The 27,109-nt window shown below is 33.1% G+C and overlaps 3 protein-coding genes and 1 non-coding gene across 8 annotated transcripts; 2 read left to right on the top strand and 2 right to left on the bottom strand.

Annotated features, from left to right (window-relative positions):
* Window positions 1-179: 179 nt before the first annotated feature.
* Window positions 180-253, bottom strand: TRNAV-CAC (transfer RNA valine (anticodon CAC)). Its single transcript has one exon. It is a non-coding gene; the product is annotated as a tRNA-Val (tRNA).
* A 6,371-nt stretch (window positions 254-6,624) lies between these two features.
* On the bottom strand, window positions 6,625-15,357 carry LOC112744922 (uncharacterized). 2 transcript variants are annotated; one of them, XM_072234187.1, is made up of 21 exons: window positions 14,862-15,357; window positions 13,598-13,747; window positions 13,255-13,436; window positions 12,738-12,845; window positions 12,185-12,355; window positions 11,532-12,098; window positions 11,158-11,232; window positions 10,954-11,082; window positions 10,801-10,875; window positions 10,504-10,713; window positions 10,142-10,294; window positions 9,826-10,040; window positions 9,436-9,553; window positions 9,211-9,343; window positions 8,939-9,140; window positions 8,700-8,805; window positions 8,478-8,618; window positions 8,257-8,380; window positions 7,983-8,099; window positions 6,974-7,395; window positions 6,625-6,773 (listed from the first exon to the last, which is right to left on the bottom strand). In XM_072234187.1, the coding sequence occupies exons 1-20, from the start codon at window positions 15,058-15,060 to the stop codon at window positions 7,010-7,012; spliced, it is 3,561 nt and encodes a 1,186-aa protein (XP_072090288.1). In that variant the 5' UTR covers window positions 15,061-15,357; the 3' UTR covers window positions 6,625-6,773; window positions 6,974-7,009. The 2 variants fall into 2 exon arrangements, with proteins under 2 accessions (XP_072090288.1, XP_072090287.1); XM_072234186.1 differs by having other exon boundaries at window positions 6,625-7,395.
* A 1,458-nt stretch (window positions 15,358-16,815) lies between these two features.
* On the top strand, window positions 16,816-20,050 carry LOC112744923 (protein PLASTID MOVEMENT IMPAIRED 2-like). Its single transcript, XM_072234188.1, has 3 exons — window positions 16,816-17,689; window positions 17,899-18,009; window positions 18,133-20,050. The coding sequence occupies exons 2-3, from the start codon at window positions 17,905-17,907 to the stop codon at window positions 19,897-19,899; spliced, it is 1,872 nt and encodes a 623-aa protein (XP_072090289.1). The 5' UTR covers window positions 16,816-17,689; window positions 17,899-17,904; the 3' UTR covers window positions 19,900-20,050.
* Window positions 20,051-21,846: 1,796 nt separating this feature from the next.
* On the top strand, window positions 21,847-25,547 carry LOC112744924 (putative lipid phosphate phosphatase 3, chloroplastic). Of its 4 annotated transcripts, none has more exons than XM_072234183.1 (9): window positions 21,858-21,999; window positions 22,837-23,083; window positions 23,494-23,718; window positions 23,808-23,895; window positions 23,979-24,088; window positions 24,221-24,311; window positions 24,401-24,589; window positions 24,714-24,773; window positions 25,131-25,547. In XM_072234183.1, exons 2-9 carry the CDS (start codon window positions 23,009-23,011, stop codon window positions 25,322-25,324), a joined length of 1,032 nt encoding a protein of 343 aa, XP_072090284.1. In that variant the 5' UTR covers window positions 21,858-21,999; window positions 22,837-23,008; the 3' UTR covers window positions 25,325-25,547. The 4 variants fall into 4 exon arrangements, with proteins under 4 accessions (XP_072090283.1, XP_072090284.1, XP_072090285.1 ...); XM_072234184.1 differs by having other exon boundaries at window positions 21,927-22,293; XM_072234182.1 differs by having other exon boundaries at window positions 21,847-23,083.
* The last annotated feature ends 1,562 nt before the right edge of the window (window positions 25,548-27,109 follow it).

Genomic DNA, 27,109 nt, shown 5'->3' with positions numbered 1-27,109 from the left:
CATGGCATTGGACCAAATATTTAAAATTAATCTTTTTTGGTGATGGTGGAACATTTCTCCACTCACTGAGGCCCAGATAGTTGTTTGTGATTCACACAAAAATCTTACTTGAAGCCCATCCCACCTCGTCCGGCCCAAAAAAAAACATAGACGTTGAAGGAAAGGAAAAAAAAAAAATATGTCTGAGCCCGGGTTCGAATCGGGGACCTCTAGTGTGTGAGACTAGCGTGATAACCAACTACACCACCCAGACAATTATGCTTTCATGTAAATATCGGGAAAATCAAATGTTCTTTATTTAAAAAGTTGGAAGTTTTTCTTTTTCCACTTCAACATGGAATCTCCTTTATTTTCTATTATTAGCCTTTTAATATATAGAACTGTATTGTATTTTATGTTATGGTCGTATTGTATTCATGACAGCATATATATGATTTATATATATGAACGACAAGTGGAAAATTAAAGTAGAAGTGGAGCATTGAAAACTACATGCATGATACATTAATAATGTTCTTCAGACTTGTTTAGCACTTCAAACTAATTATTGGTTTTATTGTTCAAGTAGATAGCTAGCTAAGAAAACTTAATGCTTGTATTATTGGAAAACTTTCAAGTACCCAACGGTTAAAAATTACTGAAATAGTACACTTAAAAATCTTCCTATATTATTATAGGATAGAATAATATGGTACGTTCGTACTTTTATGTTATGTTTTGCTCATTTTCTTTTTGATGAAGACCATACACCAAACGCATAATAATTTCTTATATGCTACTTACAAACATGGTCTCCTATATATTGTTCTCTGATCTCACTTAGCTTAGCTTCTTTCGCTATATTAAATAGATCGATACCGAGCAATATTAATGTTGTATGACGAATAAATATTATTATTTTTTTATTAATATTTAATTAATAATAATTTACATTTATATTTATAAAAATTTTACACATAAAAAATATATATAATTTATATTTATATTTACTAGAAATTATACACATTAATTTAAGGAAAAGTATAAAGTACTAATAGATTATCTGTTAATTTATTGTCAATAATAATTAATTATTATATTTTAAACACATGTATAAAAAGATATATTTGATAAATACTTCTATAAAAATATTTTTATTAAACTCAATCATAAAAAAATATTTTTATTAAATACATCCACAAAAATATTTCTATTAAACATAGTTATAAATAAGAGTTGGTAAAAGTTGACAGAAATGTTGATAACCTAGCGAAATTGTTAATTTAATTAGAGACTTGATCATCATTCCTCCTATAGCTGCCGGTGTACTCTTTTCTATTGGTTGCTACTTATTGTTACTACCTAAACTGAAGGGTATGTATTTCATTTTCATAAGAAAATTCGGTGCTTACATTTCATAACTACCTTTCTATCATGTATAGTACATACACATTAATTGATTCATCAGTACAAGCACTTAAATGTGTGTATTGCCTTCTTTTTTTTTTTTTTTTTGCCTGCCAATGACCATACATATGAGATTGAAGTGACACGTAATGGGGCACAAGGCAAAGGAAATTTCCACCACAATTTGTAATAACTGCCATGCGTGCTCACCATGATGTGACCATACTCACTTCATTTAAAAATAAATACCGACAAATAATTAGGCTAAAAATTTTTATTATGGAAGATAAATGTGTGCTATTCAATTTTTTTTATCTTCGAATGCATATAAGGCTATAAGCCTCGTCATCAACCTTACGTTGATAATAGTGGAAAATTAAGTAAGGGTTTTTTTATAGTCAATTTATAGTATTAAATTGATTAGGATTTAGATTAAATAATTTATAGCATATAAACATGTTAGAATTTTCGTCATTGTTTCTTTTTACTAGTAGTAGCTAGTGACCACTTTATTGAAGTGATGAATATAGATATGATACTACTAATAAATGCCGAATTTTTTTTTTTCCTTCTTGGTATTGAGTTATCATGAACTCTCCTTCACGTATCTCATTCTCAATTAATTTAAAATCAATACATAAAAACACTAATTCTTTGAAGATCATTCGAAAAAAAATAATTAAACTTAGCAATTCAATTATCATACCTGTAATAGTTTTATATTGTTAAAAGATGTAGTTTATACTGATAAACCTTAATTCATGAGTTATTAAATTATTCAACATACATAGTTCATTTCATATATATATATATATACAACAAATACCACTCTAGACCCTAGAGATTAAGGAATTATTCCATTAATTTTTTTAAGTTTTGTTACACATAACAAAATAGACGCTAATTATACATCGTTGTTACACAAGCAACGATATACAATAAACACTTCAAAACTAAATAATACCCTTATTAGAATATCATCCAGCCCATTATTTAAAAGTTCAAAAAGAAAGAAAAAAAAAACCAAAGAGCACAACGAGAAACTTTGTTAGAATTTAATCGACAGAACATAATAAACAAGCATGCATGTATGATTATCGATTATTAGATGAATGATTAAATTAAATTGGTCAAATGAACCATTTTAATTTATTTCATCTAATAACGAACCATCATGCATGCTTATTTATAATTTCCGTCGAAATAATTCTAACAATATTTTTTATTTTTATGTGTAGAAAAAGGAACATAGTGAATTAACATGAAGGTAAAGGAACCCCACAAGAACTAGCAACCCTTCTAGCACCAGGAGAGTTAACATAAGTCCTCAAGGCTGGGTTTTTGATGTAATTACATAAGCATGGCTTCTGGGCCCTCAGCTTCTGGCAGCATACACTTGATGGTGGTGAGCCGCCGGTGATGGCCCCAAGACATGGGCTCAACTCTGTTGGGGTGCAAGTCACAGCCTCAGCCATTGGAGCCACCTCCACAAGAACCATTAGTGCCACCACCAACACTGCACACACCTTCTTCATCATCATGATGTTTTGAATAATTGATGATTAGTGCAAACACTAGTAGTAGTAGTATGGATTATTGGGATGCATTGAAAGTGTGGTTGTGAGGGTGTTTATATACAATTTTGGAGAGCAATTTAAAATTAAAGAAATATATTTAGGAGGAGTAGTTCTCAATCTCTTAAAATATATTTAATATATATTTTAATGGTGGAAAGGTGCAGTGGATTTTATGTGAAGTTGATAACCGATAGTCGTTAGATGATTTGACTGATTTGACTAAATTTTTATCTAACAGCTCTCAGATATTAACTTCACATGAAGTCGACTTCACCTGAGTTTTCACCATATTTTAAAGGGTTTAATTTTGATAGTCGTTCAATCATAACCGTTCTTTCGAATGATCGTAAAAAGTAATTATTTTTACTAATGTGACGTTATGTGATTAAATAAATAAACATGTATAACGGTTTTATACGTATAGAGTATCAAAATTAAATTATATTTTAAAAATGTTTAATTATGAATAAAATTTATTTTATATTCATGATAATATATAAAAAGAAATTATACATATATCCAATGGTATATTGTCATAAAAAATGTTAGGTGATCAATATTTTTTATTTTTTTGCTTTATATTTAAATAATATTAGTCAATTTTTTATAAATATATTTTAAATATTTTAAATATACTCCATAAACTATAATTTATTTTTTAGATGGATGTTATATTAGTATTTTGTATAAATGTGGATCAGAAAGATACATACTCATTATTCTTTCATATTTAAAATTTAGAGGTTACTTCAATAAAAACATCTTTATATATGAATAATATTATAAATTCTTAAATAATTTAATCAAACATATTAAAAAGATACACACAAAAAATTAAACATATTAAATTATCTAAAATTCACATTATAAAATGTATGTAGCCACCTTAAACTGTTTAGCCTCCATAAACATCATTTCTATGTTTTTCGTGTGTTTGGTTTGAATCATAAATAAATAAATAAACTGTTGCCTTATGTGGGAAGGAATTAAAGGGTGAAGGTCCCAGCGACAAAAGGGTCGTTGGGATGTAATTATTTTTGCATTAACATCGTCAATGCTCTCTGCCAATCGTGGCAAATAACAATTGCACCGTCAATCCCGTCAACTCCCAAATGCATTGATTCTTGATTAGAATTATATGATCATAAAATTGATATTGCTTATTACCATAATAATAAGAAAATAAAGTGTGTGCATCCTAATTATACTAAACAAATGAAAATATTAATATTTTTTTAGGATCTAGGATAATGATTAAGGAACAAATAGTTAAACAACTAATTATATTAATCATATCTTGTGCCCACATTTCACTAATTGTGATGATCTGATCTATTATATGCTTTTGAAAAATAAGATGTCACTATAAAAAGGCTCTCATCTGTTAAATCCAAATTCATTGATTTATTAGTATTATTTGTCGGTAAATCCATTTTAATTAATTTATTGACTTTAATTTGATTTATGTGAATAATTGAACATTCTTTTCATTTTTTTAAGTTAACATCGTTATTTAATAGGGTGTTGTGACTTGTGATGTGAACAAATAATTTTCATTAAAACCTTAATTACTTATTAAGTTACACGGAAATAATTCATTTTTTTTTCACTTTTTAAGTTTTTATAGAAAATATAGAGAGGTACTTTTTATGTGTACGTAGTAGAAATCCCCAAAAGAAGTTGTTGGATGTTAGGTATTGCATGTATAGTAATAATCCCAGCAACATCCTCACATGTTAGGTATTGCTATTGCTGTTGCATGTTTGGTTCGGTACTGTAATTGTTGAATTTCATCGCCTAAATTATCTTCACGTGAAATTGATAGTTAAGAGTTCGTTAGATAATTGATAGATTTGACTAAATTATCATTTAATAATTTTTAATTATCAACTTTATATAAAGACAAAAATACGTGAATTTTCATCTTATTCTATATTATTGTGTAGTCACGGTAATAAATAACGAGAAAAATGATAAATTGACCTTTCTTTCCGCACACCGTATCTAGAGACTTAAAGGGTTCAAGCAAAGTGTCTTGGAAACTTGTACCAATTTAGATAAATTTTATTGTTCATCAGCATTCTTCATAATGAATATTGAAAAAAAAAATGCGTCATTATTTTCGAGTTGCTGATGGAGCATGCAAGCAAGCAAACACGTACATAAACACACTTCAAATTCTATATATTTGGAATCAAATCGAAATTTATAAGGCATCAATGAAGACATAAAACAATATTATTAGGGGTGTCTATGGATCGGATCGTATCCGCAGATCCGCGGTAAATATCCGCATCCGATCCGAAAATTGTAGATACGATCCGATTCGCAAATTGATCGGATCGGATCCGATCTGCACCATTTGCGGATCGGATCGCGAATATCTGCTCTACATCCGATCCGCAGATCCGCACAATAATAATTAAAAAATAAATAAATATATATATGTTTGGTATTATATTTACTTGTTTGTATGTTTTAGTTAGTAATTATTATTCATATATTGTATTATTTTATTTTTGTTATTTAGAAAGAGTTTGATTAAAAATATTTTAGGAATAAATAAGTTGAAAAGTATAAAAGAAATATTTTTATTGAATTTTTTTACATTGAAATATGATTAAAAAGAGAAGGTTTAATTATGCGGATATATCTGATATCCGATATCCGATCCGGCACTAAAAGATGCGAATATCATATCCAATCCGATAAAAATTGTGCGGATCGGATCGAATTTTCGGCCATATCCGATCCGATTCACGGACACCCCTAAATATTACTCAGCAATGTACTGGGAGAGTAGTATTACTATTAACTACATACACTTCATTTGCATCTTCTATATTATATAGCGTATATTAGTTGCTTGCGGACCACGTGATATCAAGCATCAACGTATTGTATATGAGAGATAATACTCAATGAAATAATAATAATAGGAACATTATAATAATACCTACATACATACATACATTGTTTTCTGCCCATTCTCAATTTCCCATATCTATCTGCCCATCATTCTGTGTATCTTTTTCTTGTGATTCGAGTCTTGTGATGATAATAATAACAATAATAATAATAATAACCTTAAGAGAGTTGCTTGTATTATGAAATCCAGCTTGGTGAATTAGGTTAATTGAAATTTAATACTAAATTTTAGAAAAGATTAAGTCGAGTAGTAGATAGAGTGGTTAATTTGTAAGGTGAAATGAAAAAATTTAATTAACCTCTAACTTTCATATGTATGATCATGATGAAAAACAAATGTTCTTTAAATAAACTTAATCCATCTAGATTGTATTGTTACAACTTACAATACACCGTCTCTTCTAAGAAAAGATACGATATAAAAATCATTTAATGCCATATAAGTAATTATCCCAAAATCTTAAACTATTAGATAAAACTACATGAATTTTTTTGTTTGAACCTTATGTTGAGTTTTGTTTTTTTGGAATAATAAGAATCAAATTTTAGATCTTTTAATCATAAATTCTGATATTTTCTTTTTTCTAATTTATATATTAGATTCTAATCATATATTATTTTTCGTGTTACAGTAATTTGTTAGCTATAATTTACTAATCATTCTATTTTAATTACAAGTGTAACATAATATTTTCATTTTAAAAAAGTGATGGATCTTCCTAGAAATATAATATGATGAATGGGGGCGTTAATTTTATTATATGACAGTCCATGATAACAAATAACAATGATGCACAAGGTACAGAACAAACCACAATTCAATGAACAAATATACAAATTCAGCCGCGTCCTGGATTCAAATCTCTGCTCTCCACATGAAGCCTAGAGTCCAAAAACATATATATAAACACATCAAAACTGCGATAAAATAACTCTTAACTATATTTTCTTCTCCTAGCTCGTAAAAATCACTGTAAAGGGATTAAAGAACTGTCTAATTTGTATGAGAAACTTTAGAACCCAACAAGTGGGCTTGTCTTGGTGGTTGTATACTTAGTAAATTAAACAACAGCAACCTTCACCTGATGTATGAGAATCACGATGAAGAAGTACATGACTTATTGTTTTTGACCATCCTCTTGGGCTTTTCCCTTGCCACGAAGCATGTCACCGAAGTTTCCGAGCATGATGCGCCTGAATCTAGTATCCTCTGCTGGTGAAGGTGCACCAGTATTTGGCGACGAAGCAGCCTCTGATGACGGGTCAGTAGTGCTATCTTTCTTTCCAAGCAACCCACCCTCACCGAAGATGTTGCTGACTGATGTCGGAAGTGCAAGATGAGCGCCGGCCATCACCTTACTGATAGAATCAAAGGTTCCCCCTGATCTTTCCTTCATAATAATTTCAAGAGCTTCTTTGTGGGCTGGATCCAGTGCATCCACGTCTTTCAAGAGGTTCTGTATAGCAGGCAAAAGGTAGTCCCGGACGCTATTTGCAGGGAAATCTAAAGAAATAAATATTCAAAATCATCAAAATAAAGTCAGAGATCAGAACTTGTAAACTAGAAATTTTTCACAAGATTGTTGCAGTTCTAGATTGCAAAATACTGGCAGTGTGAAAAGATTCTCTTTTCTTTTTTTATTATTAAATTAGGACAATTTTGGTGAGGATATGTAAAGAATGAGAGACTAGATAAACATCATGATTCTATTTTTTTTTTTTTTGGGATATATTGTCTATTTTCTACAATTAACCAAACAAATGTCTTACTATCAACAGTTGAATAGCACACTTCATAATCTAGCCACTGTTCAACAAGAGTCAAGGATTCTTTTGCTAAAAAACCATGGTCATTCCAAGCACACCTCATTCTGCCTACCTAACTTATGCAAATGTAAAAATGGTAATGCAACAGATTAAACACTCCAAAGCCTATTACAGATTAGAGAACAAGAACAAGGTTGTATCTGTTAGCTTGTCGCTACGTGCAACTTGAATACTGGACTATTAAGAATTCATTAAAACAGCATAAATACATTGAGAAGTGTTTGGAGATGCAAGCTTGATATATAATTAACTTAATGAGCTAACCTGTAGCATCCAGAGCTCGGATTGCCTCACAAAATGCATTCACTCTCTCTCGTCTACGCATCAAATCACTTGTTGCATTTGGCATACTTGTAAGTTGGAAAATCTTGGACAAAAGATGTATGTTGAGTTAAAGGAAAACCACTGAACAGTCTAAGAGATCTTGAAAGCCAACAAAAAAAAAATCCATATGGCTACGGAAATGACACAAAAATGTCAGGGCATTAAGCTGAGTTTTTGAACATATTTGTTTTCCGAAAATCAAGGTTAAGGATATAATCTCTAAGTCTTTCTGTTGTATGTGGCACTGCCACCACCAATGCACGAATAACAGCAATAGTAGCTTCATGGGAGCCATCCTCAAGAAAAGCATCCATTTGAACCCGTATTTTGTCAACAATCTGAAAGATACCTCATGTGATCATGAATTCGGAATGTGGAAATGCATTGACATCACTATCTTAATAGAAACCAAGGAGAAACAAAAATAACATATACCGTATCATTTTTGAAGTGTTGAGCCACAGCACCAAATGCATCTATACTTGCATACTTCACATTCAGGTTTTGATCAGATCCAAGAGTAATTAGGGCAGGCAAAACATGAGTTGAAGCAACCTTTGCATCAATATACGGGACCTATTAATGAAAATATTGATGTTATTTTTCCACAATTATATGAAAGGTAAACTAGAAACCAAGGAAAAAAAAGCAGCTTACAATAGCTTTAAGCAGTTTGGCAGCATTTATTTTCAAGTTTAAATTAGTGCTAACAACCATTTCCCACAGTATAGTAAATATCAAACCATGGTTTTCTTCGTATATGCTGCATTATAAAGAAGCTCCATAAGTATCACACAAAAATAAATAATAATAATAATAAAGAAAGAAAGCTCCATAAGAACATTGGGTGAAAAAATGCAATTATATTTGAATAATGTATGTGGTGGTATTCAAACCAGATGAAACGGATAGCATTGATAATCTCAGGAGTGTGCTTTGTTGGTGGATTCTCCATGTGGTTTTCTTCTAGTAGCAGCTTCCTCAAATATTCTGCTAACAGTTCTTGTTTTCCACGAGCACCCATAACACCAGCCAACAAAAGTGGTAAGACACACATCGTAGAGAGCCTATCAACAATAGCGGATCTTGGTCTCAAACCTGCAAGTGAATAGTCAAATACAAAACAATTATGTGAACTTTTAGAGAGAGGGGATTCAAGAACCATTACCTTTAATTCTTGAACGGATGGAACTAGGAAAATATGTCAAATCAGCATTATCCCCAACGGCTGTTAAAAATACAGGTAGCATTATGCATGTCATGTACGAATCCCCAAATCTTTCAGAAACGGATAAAAGAAACTGCATTTACACAATACTGATTAGCAGAAACTCGAACATCAATTTGAGCAAGAGCCACTTAAAACAATTGTAAAAAAGAGAAGGAAAGTAACCTTTGAAATTCGGCTCCGAAGATTATCTTCTTTCTGTGGTAACATGCAAGCCAGCTCTATCAAATTAGGAAAGCATTCAACATGCATCCATTCAAATGCATCCCATTCAACTTGCCCCCTAGCAAAAGCAAACCTAGGTATGAGCAACTTTGACAAAGTGATTTGGACAAATTAGTCATTCTTGTCTATGGCTGTGAATAATGCATATAGATTACAATCTGAATTGAGCATACTATTTTAGTGATTGTGAAAACATGACGTGCCACCTTTTTCCTTTCCTCCATCCCTTTTCGAGGAGGATGGGACATCAACACCCAAATTCAACGGCATTGACTCTTTCAAATGTCCTAATCGTATTATGCCAAAGTAAACTCCTCTTGCTAAGCTTACCTAGCATACATTTCAAGCAATGAGGTAGATAACATAGCTTGTGTAGTTTCAGTGGTGTGCGAAAAGGGGCATGTTTCTATCACTTTCTGGTCTACCCAAGGAAGCAATTCCACCAGCATTCTTAAAAGAATATCTATATTCCAGCGCTCTCTTTCACCCAAGACACGGAGATGTGATTCCGCAGACCCTTCAACCCCGGAAAGAGGAGGACAACGCTGCAGAAGTGGGAAGAAACTTCACTCAGAAAAATAATTTGAAACAAGAAAGAATTTCTCAGTAACAAGGGAGAACTTACAACTCAAAGAGAAACAAATACCTGAGCTGAGCTTAAAATGTGAGAAAGCAAAACTTTTAAAACATGATCTAATTTGTTTCCCCACTTTATAACTACAGGAACCAATTCCTTGAGAGAAGTTTCCACCACCACTCCTGATGGGTCACATACCAATTGAAACATCAACTCCTCCACCTATCAACAAAGAAAACAACAGAGAACTGTATCAACTGTTCAGCCTTAACTATTATTTCTTCAATTTTTTTTTTCATATTATGGCAAGTGGAGAAGGCTCCATTTCCTAGACCATGCCTTGTCAACTTGTTCTAGAGCTTACATTGTAGCCAAGTCTCAAGTCAGTAATCTTCTCCATGATTGCCTCAAGCAAATTTAGTGAGGCTGACCTTGAAATATTTATCCATGTCTGGGAAAAGTGGAAGCAGCATAGCCAGATTACGAGCCGCAGCCTCTCGAACAACAACAGCAGAATCTTCTATTAATTGCTGTACAATAGATAAAATAAGAGAATCCCGAATCTCAGGCCGTACAAATTCTGCAAGCTCTCCACATGATTGAGCAACAAGCAGTCGACGCTCCTCGTACATGTGACTGATCTAAAACCATGACACCAAAAAACTGAAAACCTGGTTCCAAAATCAGAATGGAAAATAAATAGGTTGAAAATTGAAGCAAGAATATACTTGTTCCCAACACTGTGGAAGCAATTCTGTTTCTGTTCTCATCTCTCCCACATTTTTCGCAAGGCTAACACATGCCTGAAACGAAGATAAAGAAACTCAATGATGTGTTCGAAACCATCCATTAGAGAAAGTTAAGATGACAACCCAACATACATCCATTATTATTCGTCTCTGTTGTTCATCTGGACGCTTGATTAAATTAAATAATGTGTGTGTCAAAGAATCTCGAGTGCTGCTATCTGGGTGGCGCTCAATTGCACACATAATTAGAGGAAGGAGCTCCTGCAGCAAAACAAAATTAATGCAGCCTATGTAGTACAACATGTACAAGTACTGTTAAAAAAATAGAGAGCAAACCTCCCGATGATTGATCAGGACATAAGGAACAATTTTAGGCAAAGCATCTGCAAGTATCTGAATGGTTCCTAATCCCTGTCAATATATACATATGAACAAAAATATCACTACATTATGATGTGGCAAAGACAAATCTCTTCTTCAGAATATCATCAATTTAACTCTTATTTCTTCTCAAAGAGTAGGAGGGATTTTTATCTTAGTATTTTTCAAAGCACTATGCTACAGGAAATGAAAACCAGCATAAACAAAGTTAGTTCACATGTTCTTAACAGAAGACAATCCCTGACCAAAACTAGACTCAATATTCAGTTTCACCAAGTCACCAGATTCCAAAATGGCAAACAACTTAACAAAAAGTGGAATGGACTTACTGTCTTTTCAGATATTGCTTCATCATTGAGACTATCTGATTTTACAGGTAAGCTGCTACCCACTTCTTGTTGCCCATCATTTTGTTTGGAGAAATTATTGTTACTTTCAGAAGCACTATTTATATTTGCAGGATTAAGTAACCCAGGCGATGTATCTTCATGTTTATCAGCATACTCATTAATACTTTGAACAACTGGTAGTTGAGCAGCTTCATCTTGTACAGCACCCAAAGCCACATCAACAGTGTTAGAGATTGCACCTCGGTCTTCGTGAATCTCTATCGCTGTATCATCTGTTGGTGAAATTTCATTTCCAGAACCAACCAAATTGCTGGGTTCTGGGGCTCTTATATTTTTTTCCTTTAAATGTTCAACTTCCATCTTCAATTTCTTAATTTCTTCCTCATACCTCTCCAAATATTGAGATTGAATATTATTAACATCACCAACAACCATATTATTTCCAGAACCAGACCCTGCAATATGCATTTTCAGTGAACTAATCTCAGCTCTGCAATCACTGAGATCCTTTCTCTGGTTCTCTAAGGATTGTTTTAAAACTTGCACCTGAAGTATAAAATTAGTATATCATAATTTTGAAATGAATGGTTTCGGACAGAGTAAAGCACCTTTTAAAAGTAAGAAGAAACTACCATATTCTCTTTGTCTTTAAGATCTTTCTGCATTGCCTCCAAGGATTTAGTTAATGCTCCTATTTGAGCATTTGCCTGGTCCTTGTTCTTCAACAAACTCTCCTTTTCTTGATTCAGCCCCTTATTTTGTTTAAGCAAAATTTCATTTTCTCTAAGTAAAGTAAATTTTTCCTGCATTGAATTCATGTGTCATTAAGCAGATTGAATGAATATGACATGATTAATGTTGGTAACTTATTCGCTTTATTTCCAATAGTATTTATGTGAGGAAATCTCATTTCTTCTTTTCTATTAAAGTCTCTTTTTATCCCCCCCCCCCCCCCAAAAAAAAAAAAAACAAAAAAAAAAAGAAGAGAAAAGAAAAAGGAAAAAAAAGGCATTATGTATAATGTACAATAAAAGAGACACAAAACCCAAAAAGGGTAGGATGCAAAAGTCAATTCTAGCAAAGGTATAAAATGTTAAAATAAATAAACACAGTATGAAAACCACTCAGCAGTAGTTTAAGCACAATAAGCCACTTGTTTATAGTACAGTGAATAAAAGAACTCGCCTCAGCAGCCTCTGAAGTTGAGGAAAGATACTGATAATAATAATGACGCAAGGCATCTGGTACAGATGCAGGTGTGTTGTGCCAATTATCCAAGTTCTGGTCCGTAACCTACACAAACCGTTATGGCAGATTAGACATTAGACAACAATGCAATGCAATAAGAACCAAAAATAGCAAGAGGGACATAATGTGCAGAGTGAAGCCAATATAAAATGTAAAAGAATATAGTATCCCATATACAGTTCATACATACATATATAACCACAGCCACATACAGGGCAACTATTTAATTCCTGAATAGCTAACTACATCTAATAATCAACAAATGAAAATCCAAAACTTAAAAGTGTCATTCCTATTCTCAAACAACAAGGAAACATCATTTTCTTATAAGAACTACAAGATAGAGTACAATAAAAGAAGATGTATGGGAAGAAGGAGGATAAAAGGTAGCCACAGAAAAGAAGGGGAGTTTTTTTTTTTTTGTGGGGGGAGGAACCAATACATCATTACCAACCTCTTCATAAAATGTCATTGCAGTTAGACGGTATCCAGCCATAAGCAAGTATTCCTTTACAGCACAATTAAGATCTTGACGTTCGATATCCTTTAACGGACCCAAATCAATGAAGGAAGTATTTTTCTTTTGTTCTTGAATTTGTTGCCCATCATTTAGTGAAACATCTCTTGACTGCGCAGCTGCATCCAAAATTGAAGTATGCAAAACATAGAATACAATGGAATCATATGCAAAAAGGAATATGCAACTAGAGAGATCACAAGTCTTAACAAGTTGCATCATATAACACTCAAATGGATATCACGAAAAATATAAAGGATAAAAAGGTTAAGAAAAATACCATTCAGTCCATTATGACTTTCTGCCTTTTTCTGCAATTCAGTTTTGAGCTTTGAGATGTCTTCTTGAGCCAAACGCAATTCATAATCACTAATAGCTAACTTCTCCTCTGCTGCTTCTTTCTCTTCCAGCAAACTTTGAGGATCTGCCACTGCTTTGCAAAAATGAAAATGCAGATGAGAAAGTGTTATCCAAAAATTACAAATACATGGAAAAAATGCCTTGTCTTCTCATCTTATTGTAATGAAATATAAATTTATTAAAAGAACCAGTTAGTATAATTCAAGACGAAAGAAGAACAGGATTCACCCAGATGACTCTCCTTAGCAGTATGCAGTTACACACTAACATCACTTCATTATATATCCCATGTCATACACGTGTAATTCAGATGAAAGAATTGGCTTTGATCTAGAGAGGTGAAGAGGGGGGGGGGGGGATTCAGTTTTTTAACTATGCACTGTCCTTCCCAGTTTGCTATTTTATTTCTACCCAATAGAAGCCGGATTTTTCTTCTATTCTTTTACATATAAAAGCCAGAATCTATGAAAGTATACATTCCCTGCATCACTTATCAGGATTGCTTTGTAATTTCTGTGTTGCATAACTCATTCCTTTATCAAGCTGTATACAATGCTTCTCTAGTACTGCTCTGCTGTTCTTTCTCACAAATTAAATAGGGAAATAGTCAAAAGAGAACCCCGGGAATAGGACCCCTGGCACATGCTTTTTCGCCCCTTGTAAAATCTCACCGAGGACACAACAAAGTCACTGCTCCATAGCGCAAAGGAAACTGATACCGAACCTTATATGAAACAGTTAGCTTAAGAAAAATCTTCAGTCGGGTACTTTCAGAAACAGAGAACTCATCTTTGTACTATTAGTATTCGAAGCTTCAATACCAACAGTTTCCACATCACTCAACATTAGTTTAGCAGCAAAATCCAGCATGTTAATTTAACTTCTGTTCGACTTCGCACCTCAAATCAAATTCTTTTCCCACCAAAAAGTATATCCTAGAGTTCAGAATTACTACATTTATCTAAATGTACGGTTAGATAAGTCAACCTGTTAGTTAGTTAAAGAAGTTAGTTATTGTAACTGAATTTTCGGAGTTCCAGCTGCATTCACTAGTCACTACTAAGTCAAAAGTCAAGATCAACACACATTTCATTATCTCCTAACATTTCAGAAACAAAAACAATGGAGAAATTAGGGATTGAGGAGCTGAATTTGAGATCGAATCAGAATTTGAGAAGGTATACCTCGGAGAGAATTGAGGCGGGAGATTTGATCGGGAGGGAAGAGGGAGGGATCGGAGAAGAACTGCTTGAGGCGGATGGCGTGGTGGTCGCGGCCGTCTTCGAGAAGCTCGTGGAGGAGCTCGAACGCCGTGAGAAGGTAGTTCTCTTCCAAGAGGAAGTTGACAACGCAGTTGCACAGCGACGATCTCTCCACGTCCATTATAGTTTCCTCCTACTGTACTCGGAATTCTCAGATCAGAAAATTTAACGGTTTCTGATGAGAGAAGCCATTGATGAAGCGAAGAAGGTAACAGATCTATGCGTTGAGCTGAGTTGAGTTGAGTCACGGTGAATCTTCAAATGTCTGCGAAGTAGGTAACACATCTCACATGACTTTTGCTTCCTTCGCGGTCCTTTTTTTACTATTTTACTATCACAATTAAATTCCAATTTTGTTTTTTACTGATTATTATATTGTATGGAAAACAAAAGAAAATTGTTGTTTAGGTTTAAAAATAAAAGGAAAATTCCACTTATTTTTCTGCTGGACAAATATAATTCATCACAATTTTCTTCTAATTGTTTAACTCCTAGTATTGTTTTCATGTATTTATCATCGTACATAGGTATAAAATTTTATATTTTAATTGTGTTATATAATTTTTTTAAGAATTTAATTTTAATATTTTATGTAAATTAATTTTATGCCTATATTTAATTATATAATATTATATTAATAAAAATAATTACTTTTTATATAAGAACGTTTTTCATATTTTGAATTGTTTAAGTCTTTAGGATGAAGATAAAACCAGTGACTTTTTTTTTTTTTTTCAAAAGACAATTTTATTGGTGTAATAAAATAAAAGGTCTATTTTGGACTTACAGCAACAGAGAAATGGGAATTCTCCAACTAAGTAAAAATATTAGATGTTATCTCCTCATTAAGACATAGAACTTGAAAAGGGTAAAATGAAAAAGGAAGAGTTTTTGGAGAAGGAGTGTCGTTCTTGGAGCTTCATCAATAGAGGTGAGTCACTGCTTCTAAAGTTCCGGATCTTGCAATAGCTACTACTTCTTGAGGAGAAATGACTTTGGCTTCAAAAATTCTCAAGTTCCTCATCTTCCAAATCTGCCAGGTTAGTATTGCTGCCAAATGAGTTTCTTTTTGCATCTTAGTCGGTTCATCTTTTTTTTTTGTGTATATACTATATAGTTGGTCTATTTATTTATGGATTTTAGTAGGGGTGAGCACGGATAGCGGGTATTCAATTACCCGTCCGAACTCGAACCAAACTAATTAAATTGGTTCTGGAACAAACAGGTAATCGGGCCCAATCCGAACCAAATCGATGACCTTTATTAGTAATTGGTTCAGGTATCAGTTTTGGAGGTGCAGAACCCAAACCAACCCGCGAACCCAATCATATATTAATTAAATAAAAAAATTAATAATATATATATAACTTTTTTATTAGGCAATGATTATTTACTATTAATATGTTTGAGTTTTAATGAGTTTAGTTTTTAATGTATTTGGTATTTAACATGTTTGGATTATTTCTATTAATATTACATGTTTATTATACTTGTTGAATTTTTAAGATAAAAATTTGATTTTATTTTTTTGGAATTTCAAAGTAATCGAGTACCCAATTACCCGAACCGAACCAATCTATTCTTAATCGGTTTAGTTTAGTTCAGATACATATACAAAAAATCGTAAATTCAAATCAAACGAACCAATTACATTTTGATCGATTTAGTTCTAATTTTACCATAAACTCGAACCAAACCGATCTATGCTCACCCTTAGATTTTAGTGGCTTCGCATGTTTTTCCGTTATATATATGTATATGTATATGTATATAAAATAAAATATCAGTAGCCGGATAGCCCAATCCACCTTGTGTTATTGCAAACTGCAAAGGGCCCCTCCTTTTTTTTCTTAATATAAATGCATGGCCACATTGGTCCTTCTTTTTTTTTTTTCTTATTATAAATGCATGGCCACATTGGTTGTCACATGTAGAAGACTCAATTTAATAGATCCGTATTTGAAGATGTGGATTATCCTTAAGCCATAAGATTCCTTTGTGGTAAAGCCATGGTTTTTCCTTAACGACAAGACAACTTTAGAAAATGTCACAACTCACAAGTCTTCTGCCCAAATGGAAAGCCACATCAAAAAGACAAAAAACATAGTCATCTTAATTCTTAATCAGTTCTTGTTGCATGACTTGTCTGGTTTTCACAAGACAATTAACTCTCAAATTAAGTTCACAGTTTTGGTCCAAAAGTTCTTATAAGTTGATAAATTTACATAAATTTCAAGAGTTTAGATGAAGTCTTGAGTTTGATAAATAAGTTTGTTGTACAGGGCAAACATTTTGCATGCTCTATTTGATCCATGATTTGATTGTTCTCTTTCTTGTTGGAAGACAAATCAATAAGACAATAACATTCTTCAAGATATCTGAAATAGTAAACATCAGAAAGTTATATATTTTACATAACAAAAGCATTGGTTGGCACAAGTTTTCAGTTTCTAAGAGAAGGGACTCTTTACTATTATAAAACCAGACAAAACTAGTGAAAGTGAAATCTAGGTGGTCCCTAGAACAAAAATTAATGACTCTGTAAAACGTGTAATGGAATTTTGGAAAAATCTAAATAGAAATTAAATAATCATAAATGGATAGGTAGCGATATGTCCAATACCAGCCAGTCATTGAAACTCCCTCCATCTTATGCCATCTTGCATCCATTATTCTTTTTCTATTTGAGCTTAGAAATTCTTCACAAAAATTTGATTTTTGTTTCAGCAGATTCTAAGGAACAGAATCAGGTATGGCATATGATTCCCTTTGTGATGTTTTACTATTCTAGTAAATAAATGTCACATAGTAGAATGTTCAGATAGCAGAAATTAAAGACACCCAAAAAAGAAAACTTTTGCTTTATGTTGGGGGTTGGAATTTCTAATAAATGCTATTGCATTATAGTGATCTGAATTATATAAACCTTTCAGTTTTGGATTTGCATTTTTTTTTTCAGCTCTAGATGGATGGCACAAGGCTTGGTAATAGAAGAGGAGTTGGATCAGTTAAAGATGCAGTTAACTTGTTTGATGAAAGGCTTGCTGGTACTGATGATGCTCCTTCATTGGTATGTTTAGAATTTATATAACACAATAAACTAAATTAAAAGTTAAAACCTCTCTTCATGTTGTTTGATTAAAGTTTAATATGTTGTGACTTGTTTTTTTTGTTTCCATCATGTGTTTCTCAGAAGCCACCTTCAAGAACAAGAGAGCTACACAAAGTGAAAAACGATATTGGCCGGTACAAGGAGAGCAGATGGACAGCAGAATCTGCGAAAGCTCGGGCAGAATCCGAGCTTTCTAATGCGAAGAAGACAGTGAAAAGTCTGTCTTCTTTGATCGAGGAATCGAGTAACAAGGCGAAGATGCAAATGAGAGACATAGAAACACTAGAGAAGAGGAGAAAGAACCAAAATGGTGCATTGGTTGTAAAAAGGAATGAGCATCATGAGTATGCTAATGTGATGAGAGAGTTGGAATGTGTTAAGAGGGATTTATTCAAGCTTAAGCTTGATGTGGCTTCTGTGTTGGAACAGAAGTCCAGAGCCGAGAAAGAATTCGAGGAATCAAGCTCCAAGATTATCAATTGTTCAAGAACTGCAGAAGGGCTTAGGAAGGAGATTGAGGAAGCCAATGAAGAGCAAGTTCTTGCTGAACTTGCAAGGATTGAAGCCTTGAAAGAATTGGAAGAAATTGAAGCACAGAGAAGAAAGGAAGCGAATGAGCATGAGGCGAAATTGGAAAGCATGAGGAAGAAAATGAAGGAGGCCATTGCAGAGATAGAGGAATCCAAAGAGCTTGAAAAGAAATTAGCTGTGACTATGTCAGATGTTGAACTCTTGCAGAATGAGTTGAACTCAGTTAAAGAAAATGAGAAAAGGGCTAAAGGAGATGAAGGTATTAAGCAATTTGAAGCAGGTTTCGCGAAAGAAGAGGAATCAGAAGGCACTGCTATGATGTCAAAAAATATAAAAGAAGAATTGGAAGCAGCAAAGAAAGAACTGGCTTTGATTAAAGAAGAAGGTTTTCAGTTTATGGTGTCTATGGATGTCATAAGAAATGAGTTGAATCATGTAACAGCCGAGACGGTTCGCTTGAAGAAGGAAGAAGGAAAAGTTGATTCAACAGTTCTTAATCTGAATTCCAAGTTCTTAAGAGCAAAATCTAAACTAGAAGCTGTGTCTGCAGCTGAACAGAAGGCCAAATCCATACTCATGAGTCTAACACATACCCTTGATAATCTCAAGACCGAACGGGACGATGCAAAGAAGGAAAAGGATCTGATAAGTCAAGAGGTTACAGCCACCAGTGCAGAGATACAAAAGATTGAGTCTGAGATTGACATCACTGAGGAAAGATTGCGAGACGCCATGCAAGAGCTAGAAGTAGCAAAAACTTCAGAGGCTTTAGCCTTAGAGAAGCTGAAGACACTTGCTGAGAACACAATGAGAGAAAGAGCTTCATCATCACAGCATGGTTCTGTGATTACTATCTCAAAATTTGAGTATGAGTACTTAACCAATCATGCATCTGCGGCCGAGGAAATCGCTGATAAGAAAGTTGAGGCAGCTCAGGCATGGATTGAAGCTTTCAAGGCCAGTGAGAGAGAAATACTAATGAAAACAAAAATAGCTCAGAAAGAACTTAAGGAAACCAAATTGATGGAAAAGCAAGCAGAAGAGAAGTTTCTTGCAAGAAGGGTTAGTAGTGAAGAATTTGAGAATTGGCCAAGGAAACGTGAAAGAAGTAATTCCAAGAACTTCCAGAGAGCCATGTCTAGAAGGAGCTTCAAATCCAATGGCAGCATAACTCCTGCCAGGAGAATGAAGTTTCAAAAGTCTTCTTCGCCGGCGACTCGGCTTGTTAGTCCTTTCCCGGTTAAGGCTAGAAAGAAGGTAATCCCAAATTTTGCCAAGTTTTTCAGAGGCAAGAAGAACACTAAGACAACAAAATGAAGAGCAAAATAAGAAAAATAGGAATGTAGAATTTTATAACTGCTGAAATTTTGCAGCAGAGAAGAATTTGAGGCCAACATTTCTAAATTCTAATAGTGTTAACCATATAATTGATTCCTATCATGGAACTAAGTTTTCCTTTCTTTTCCTACCTCTTTAATCTTGTGATTTTATTTTCTTTATTTCCCTTAACCCTTTCAAGTTTTCTTAGCTTACTATTACACTTCAGGAATAAAATAAGTAATAGTCAAGATGAAAGTATGACATCATTTGGTCCTAGATTCTTTGAGCTAGGAAAAGTAGAAACCATTATCATTTTGTTTCGAAATCTATATGATTAAAACTATGGCGGATAAAATAATTTGAAGTAAATTTAGAGTTAAATATTCAAAGTTCTGTTGACACTATAATTGGCCACCACTTGACATCTGTAATCCCAAATTCAGTGAACTAATTTAGAACCAACTCAACAGAGGCTTCATGGATCGAAGCTTCTGCAATTTAGAGTAAAATAAAGCTCTCTATCAAGAAGCAACAAAGAGATAAATAAACCTTAAAATTCCTACAAACAAGTAATATACAAGAATATATCTCAGTTTGGTAATTAGGACAGAATAAAAATAATAAATAGGTAGGGAATTTATATAATTTTGGTCTCAACTTTAAAAAAAAAAGTCTGAAATAATTTTATGTTTTCTTGTCTCTAATTTGTGTCATTTCCTTATGGATTTTTTTATGTTATAGTTTAAAAATAATTAATGTGTGAAAGACTGAAATAGTATTCAATATGAACACTTTTGTTAACAAAAATAGACACAATAAACAATATAAATTTTTAGACAGTACCAAGACATTTTACTTTTATAATTATTTTATCACCACAAAATTAAATTTTATAAAATAAAAAATTGATAAATTAGAGAGAAAGAGAGATAGAGAGATATTTTGAGATTTTAAGATTTTCTAACGAATTTTAAAGTTACGTCACTATCAATTTTTTTTCTTATTATACAATAGAAATTAGAATCTTCTAAATTTAAGCAGTTGGTAGAATAAAAAAATATATTTTAGTAAAAAAATTCATAACTATTTTAAAAGGAGTGTTAAGGACTAGTAAGTTTTGTAATTTGTAGTTATCATTAGTATTTTTAATAGTATGAGATTATATCTAATAATGTGAAATTACTCACTCTTTTTTTTGCTGATTAAGTTCGGACTAAATTTTAATAAAAATACTGATCTCCTAGATTTTCTCCTATCTTAAATAGATTAATCAAACTCACACCTAATAAAAATTATAAATTAAAGAAGGGTAAAGTACTAAATTGATCCCCTACGTATGAGCGTAATTCTGTTTTGGTCCTTAAGGTTTAAAGTGTCCTATTTGAATCCAAAAAAGTTTCATTTAGCTTCAATTTAGTCCCACCGGAGGACAAAGATAAATAATTAATGAAATGTCCTACATGACAGTAGTATAAGAACAAAGTTGATAATTTGGAGAATAAGTACAAGCTCTAGAGGCACAAAATCAACCGTGGATGCATCAATACATGTATTTAACATTTTTTTTAGTTTTATAATAAATAAATTTATTGATGCATCCACGGTTGATTTTGTGCCTTTGGAGCTTGTACTTATTCTCTAGATTATTATACTACTATCATGTAGGACATTTCATTAATTATTTATCTTTGTTATCTGGTGGGACTAAATTGAAGTTAAATGAAACTTTTTTGGATACACTTTAAACCTTAAAGATCAAAACAGAATTACGTCCATACGTAAGAGATCAATTTAGTACTTTACCCATTAAAGAATATATAATTAGAAATTTAGATTAACCAAAATGAGAAAAGTTTATAAAGCAAAGAGATAAAAAGTTAATGACCCTTAGATTTTTTACTCTACAAATCTACAACACTTTTTAAGATTATCCTAAAATTGATTATGGTTTTCTATTGGAACTTAAGAAGCTTCCTTTTGTTGCAAAATGTTAGTTAAGATACAGCCCTATAATGTAGGGGACCAATCCAATCTGAATCTGAGTATGAGTTCCACAAATACAGAGAGAAGTCTAACCCATTCCTTCAATTCACAAAGGTAAGTAATTAAATTAAAGAAACCAAACGGTGCCTTTGAATCTCTGCTCTGCTGCATCATAATTATCCTCTTTCTAACTCTCTCCTATTTTTCCGTGTGTGTGCACAAAAAAATTTAAATTTTAAAACTTTAATTGAAATTCGATACCCCTTTATTCTCTGAAACTGCTACAACTCCTCTTTCTCTTTCTCTTTCTCTCCGTCTAAGAGTTCTTTGATTTTTCGTTACTTCACAATGGCCTTGTCGGATTTCATAGCCTTCTTTCGTTTTCAGTATCTTACAACCCGCCTTCAGGTCCGTACACGCTAAAGTTCTTCACTTTTTATCTTAATATCAATTGGGTATAGTAGAAATGTCAACTTTCTGTGAAAAAAATTCGCCCTTTATAGATATAATCATTTTGTTTTTAACTTTTTATGAGTTTTGAATGCATGGAATTAAATTAACTTTGATTTATATTCATTTCCATTTGAAATCTATGCGTTTTGAATCCAGGTTAACTCAATTTAGTTTGAAATCACTCATTGGCTTTACCTCATAACATCCTTTTGATTTTTTTTTTTTTCTGTATCTTTCATGAGAATTGTGATTCATTTACGGGTAGCAGGCTATGTTAATCTGTTTTTGATTGGATTGGCTTAACTTTGAAGCTTACAGTTGTGTATTGAATTTAATTGGATTATCTTGTTTTGTGGTGATTTTATGGAATTCCTGAACCAAATTGGTGTTTAAGACTTCTCTTTGAGTGTGTTTACTGTTTTTGACGGAGACATGCTATTGCATATGGCTCTGGAGACACTGCCATTCGTGCTGAATTAAACTGATTCAAACTTTCAGGAATATTTGAGATGCTCTGTGTGCTATACACATAGAGGATTTGCCAGGTTCTTAAACCACAGAAAATTTTTTAAGTGTAGCAAAGCAAATCACAGTAATTTTTTGCAACATTTTGCCCCCCGAAATTGCTTTCTTCGGGGTTTACCTAGGAGGCTAGGATTTATCAAGCAGGATGCCGCGGATCTCTGCTGCGGCTGGGGCTCACTTTTCATCCGTTAATTTACCATTGATAGACACAAATGGAGAGGTATACAATTTAGCTAAGATTTTGTTTCAGTCTTAGCTACTAAAACAAAGGCTTTGGAAAAGATATATAGAGTGCTTTTAGCATGTGTCTATTTTCTTATGCAAGTAGTTCTGTCAGATGGATTGATGTACAATCTAAGTTTTTACCTTCTAATAATCATTTAGGGTGTGTTTGGTAAAAATGAGACAAAAATTTCATGGATGACCTCCATTTGTTAGTTGTGTTGCCCTTGTATAAAGTGTATGAAGATATACAGTGTATTAATGCAAAATTTTAAGGGACAATTAAATTTGGTTGTCTGCTTTTGTTGTATGGACATGATGAACATCTATTGGTGTGTATTAAACAAACATTTGGTAGTTTAGCTTCGGCGTTCTTCTAATGAACAATCACGATTTTGTTTGCTCTAGGAACTCAGAGTGAGGGAAGTCCAGCTTGGTTCACATACTGTGAGTTCTCATGGATATGCAGTTGCGAGAACACACAAGCATGATTGGCTCATCCTATTGCTCCTTGTGTTGATTGTGGCCATCCTGGACATTATCCATCCTTTCTATCGCTATGTCGGGAAGGATATGATGACTGACCTCAAATATCCACTCAAGAGTAATACAGTCCCTGTTTGGGCCGTTCCTGTAAGTTTAAAGCTTAACATCATACATATTTTTCTTGAATACACATGCTAACAAGGCTACATTGTTATTCATTATCTTGGCATGGTTAGTTATATGCAGTTTTATTGCCTATGGTGATCTTTCTTGTTGTCTATATCCGAAGGAGAGATGTCTATGATCTTCACCATGCCATACTGGGTATTGATTTTTGAACTACACTGATTTATTAAATTCCTTAGAAACAGCTAGAGCCAATGATAGGAAATCGTTTGCTTCTGCAGGTCTGTTATTCTCCGTTTTGGTAACAGCAGTAATCACTGATGCAATAAAGGACGCAGTTGGTCGACCTCGACCAGACTTCTTTTGGCGATGTTTCCCAGACGGAAAGGATGTATGTCCTTCTTGAATTTTAGGTCTTAAGTGATTGTTTTGGTGAATGGTTTTCCACATCAACACGAGTAAATCTATAGCATCCACCAATTCTTTATGGCTGCTGTATCTCTGATAAACAGCTTCTTGTTAGGTTTATGATACTTTGGGAAATGTAGTATGCCATGGTGACAAGAACATCATAAAGGAAGGACATAAGAGCTTCCCAAGTGGCCATACTTCATGTATGTAGCATTGTGAATAGTGGAAAAAGTATAACTCCATTCAAATAATTTTCTGAAATTTTTAGTTCATTTGTTGTTTTTTTTTTCAGGGTCATTTGCTGGTCTAGGGTTCTTATCATTGTACTTATCTGGGAAAATTAAAGCATTTGACCGCGCAGGCCATGTAGCGAAACTTTGCCTTGTTTTTCTACCTCTACTTTTTGCGTCGCTCGTTGGTATTTCTCGAGTTGATGATTATTGGCACCACTGGGAGGATGTGTTTGCCGGAGGTCTTCTAGGTATATCAGTAGTTATAATGATCAGTAATTTAACTATGCATCTTAAGTTTCCCAAAAGAGAGATGAAAATACTACTTACAACTGTTGGTGCCTGCCTTGACTCTCCGAATGATTCTTATTTCAGGTCTTATAGTAGCTACATTTTGCTATTTGCAGTTTTTCCCCCCTCCTTATCATTCTGAAGGTATTGCATTCAGTGCATATTTTTATGATTTATAATTTAATAATTCGCTTGTGTCTGCTCGCATATGTCCATTTTTTTCCTTTCTTAATGATAGCATATAAGGTGACAACTCAATGCAGTTGTCTTCACGGGAACTTGATAGTTAAGAACCGTCATCTAACGATTCACAACTATCAACTTCAGATGAAGACAACTGTATGCGAGTTTTCACTAGCATATAATGATGTCAATTGATCTATGTAACCGATTCTTCCTTAGTGAAAAATGCATTATTGTTATAGTCAAAGTAACAACTAAAATTTATATCTTTTATGAACCATATAATCAACAACCTGATATGATGTTTTTATTATGCAGGATGGGGACCTTATGCTTATTTTAAAATGTTGGAAGAAGCAGGAGGTATGACACAAGCTCATAGTGCTCAAAATGTTGGTCAACAAGGCCAGTCAACAGAGTCTCAGGCTGAGAACAACCATGGGTGTATGGGTTTAACTTTAGCACGGAATCAAAGCTCAACATTCAATGACATTGAATCTGGAACAAGATAGATAAACCACTTTCTAAATCAGATCCTACTAGTACATACTATATCCTAGAATGTTACCACTTACCAGAATTAAGTTGACTAATTCAGTTCTGCTGAATCTTAATTAGTTTTCTACTCGATAGTCACTAGTAATTACCTTGTATTTCGTTAGAAACTTGAAGGGAAAATTTGTTTGAACCAAATTGATCATTAATACTATGCATTTTGAGTTTTGACTAATAAAATTCAATTTTTTTTTATGCCAAAGTCCAATTCAATTCAATTAAAAAGTGAACAAAGATTGATGGCATTTCAATGGGATAAACAAATATTCCAATTTAACAACTCAATAGCATAATTAAGCAGAATAAAAATTCATAAGAACAAGTCACTACTACTTAGTGAAGAAAATTCACAAGTTGAAAATTGCAATAACGTGGAAAAACAATAATCATATCATATCTGAATAACAATAGTTTTGTTGGAATCTTCAAATTTTTTCTTAGACTTTCTAGACTTGCGAGTTTGGAAATCAAAGTTGTAACCAATCCCTTGCCCGAACCCGAACCCGAATCCAACACCGCAACCCATTCCAAGACCGAAAACTAACCTAAGGTGGTTGAATGGCCAGCCACCGTAACCGAATCCACCGACCAGACCGAATCCTAAGCCAGCACCGCACCCGACACCAGCACCAAAGCCAGGACCCAACACCAACGTCTGAGACTTGCTGTTGTTGTTGTTACCGAGGAACTTGGAAACTGGGAATTGACCTTGTTGCCCTTTGTTGTCGTTGGTGTTCCAAGTCCAGAAGGAGTCATTATCAGCTCTGCTTTTCATTGTAACTAACTCACTCATTCCCGGTGGCTGCGTAGCTCAAAATGGATAACACTCCGTTCCAAGTTCTAACTACTTCCTATCTTTTCCAATTTCTAAGATTTTTTTTTGTTTTACACTATGAAGCCATGGGCTATAATTTGGGCCTAATATGGGCCTATTTGTGTTCTCAAGTTTGTAATCCTTCCTTACGCACAGGGAGAGTTCTTTTTTTTTTTTTAATTTGTTGTGGTTATTAATTCTATTATAATTTATATTAATTTATTTAAATTTTTAGAATAAGTATTACATGTTTTTTTCTTTTATTGGATTAATATTTAAACTAATACTAACTAATTTTTTATTATATCACTTTTTTATTTTTTTTTCTCTAAAAATATTAGTCACTATTATTTCCTAGTTTTCATATACAGAGAGAAAAAGGAGGCTGATAAAAGAGAAAGATTTAACAATAGTAACCTAAGGTATAAGCCTTTGAACAAAAACTACATTTTGACTGAAAAAAAAAAAGAGTGACATTTTTAATAGAAATTCTTCTTTGCATCCTTGCATGTTTCTATGGATAACTTATCAAAGACAAAAGCTTAAAAAAATAAGAATAATAATAATAATAAGAGAGATTAAATGGTAATATAGAAAACAAGGTAACTAAGAGGCTCTTCTTCTTCTTTTATTTTATTAAACTCTTCATATTTACATAGAATATTAAACTAAATCAAAACAAGCCAAATCATAACATTTACTATTATATAAAACAAACTACCACTAATAGTTGTTAATAATGGGTCTTATAACAATCAAAGGGTATGTATATATAAAGAATAACCATAAATTAAACCTAGCTAGATAATTAAGAAGAAGAAGATGATGAATAATTTAACTATGGGTGGAACCATGGCCACCACCACCACCACCACCCCTATATCGAGTAATGGGACTGCAGCCACGGTCATAACGGTTGGCAGGAGTA

This window comes from Arachis hypogaea, chromosome 4 (genome assembly GCF_003086295.3).
Source record: "Arachis hypogaea cultivar Tifrunner chromosome 4, arahy.Tifrunner.gnm2.J5K5, whole genome shotgun sequence".
In the NCBI taxonomy this organism is placed as follows: Eukaryota; Viridiplantae; Streptophyta; class Magnoliopsida; order Fabales; family Fabaceae; genus Arachis; species Arachis hypogaea.
The sequence above is the reverse complement of the archived record's forward strand: the minus strand, read 5'-3'. Positions and strand labels throughout refer to the sequence as shown.

Excerpts from the sequence above, each read along its gene's own strand:
- LOC112744922 (XM_072234186.1), bottom strand. The coding sequence starts at position 15,060 with ATGGACGTGGAGAGATCGTCGCTGTGCAACTGCGTTGTCAACTTCCTC. Across the intron at positions 12,356-12,737 it reads CAACTTCAGAGGCTGCTGAG|GAAAAATTTACTTTACTTAG; the intron begins GCGAGTTCTTTT and ends AATTCAATGCAG. Across the intron at positions 12,099-12,184 it reads TTAAAGACAAAGAGAATATG|GTGCAAGTTTTAAAACAATC; the intron begins GTAGTTTCTTCT and ends TTTATACTTCAG.
- LOC112744923 (XM_072234188.1), top strand. The coding sequence starts at position 17,905 with ATGGATGGCACAAGGCTTGGTAATAGAAGAGGAGTTGGATCAGTTAAA. Across the intron at positions 18,010-18,132 it reads CTGATGATGCTCCTTCATTG|AAGCCACCTTCAAGAACAAG; the intron begins GTATGTTTAGAA and ends TGTGTTTCTCAG.
- LOC112744924 (XM_072234182.1), top strand. The coding sequence starts at position 23,009 with ATGCCGCGGATCTCTGCTGCGGCTGGGGCTCACTTTTCATCCGTTAAT. Across the intron at positions 23,719-23,807 it reads TCCCTGTTTGGGCCGTTCCT|TTATATGCAGTTTTATTGCC; the intron begins GTAAGTTTAAAG and ends TGGCATGGTTAG. Across the intron at positions 24,312-24,400 it reads CCCAAGTGGCCATACTTCAT|GGTCATTTGCTGGTCTAGGG; the intron begins GTATGTAGCATT and ends TTTTTTTTTCAG.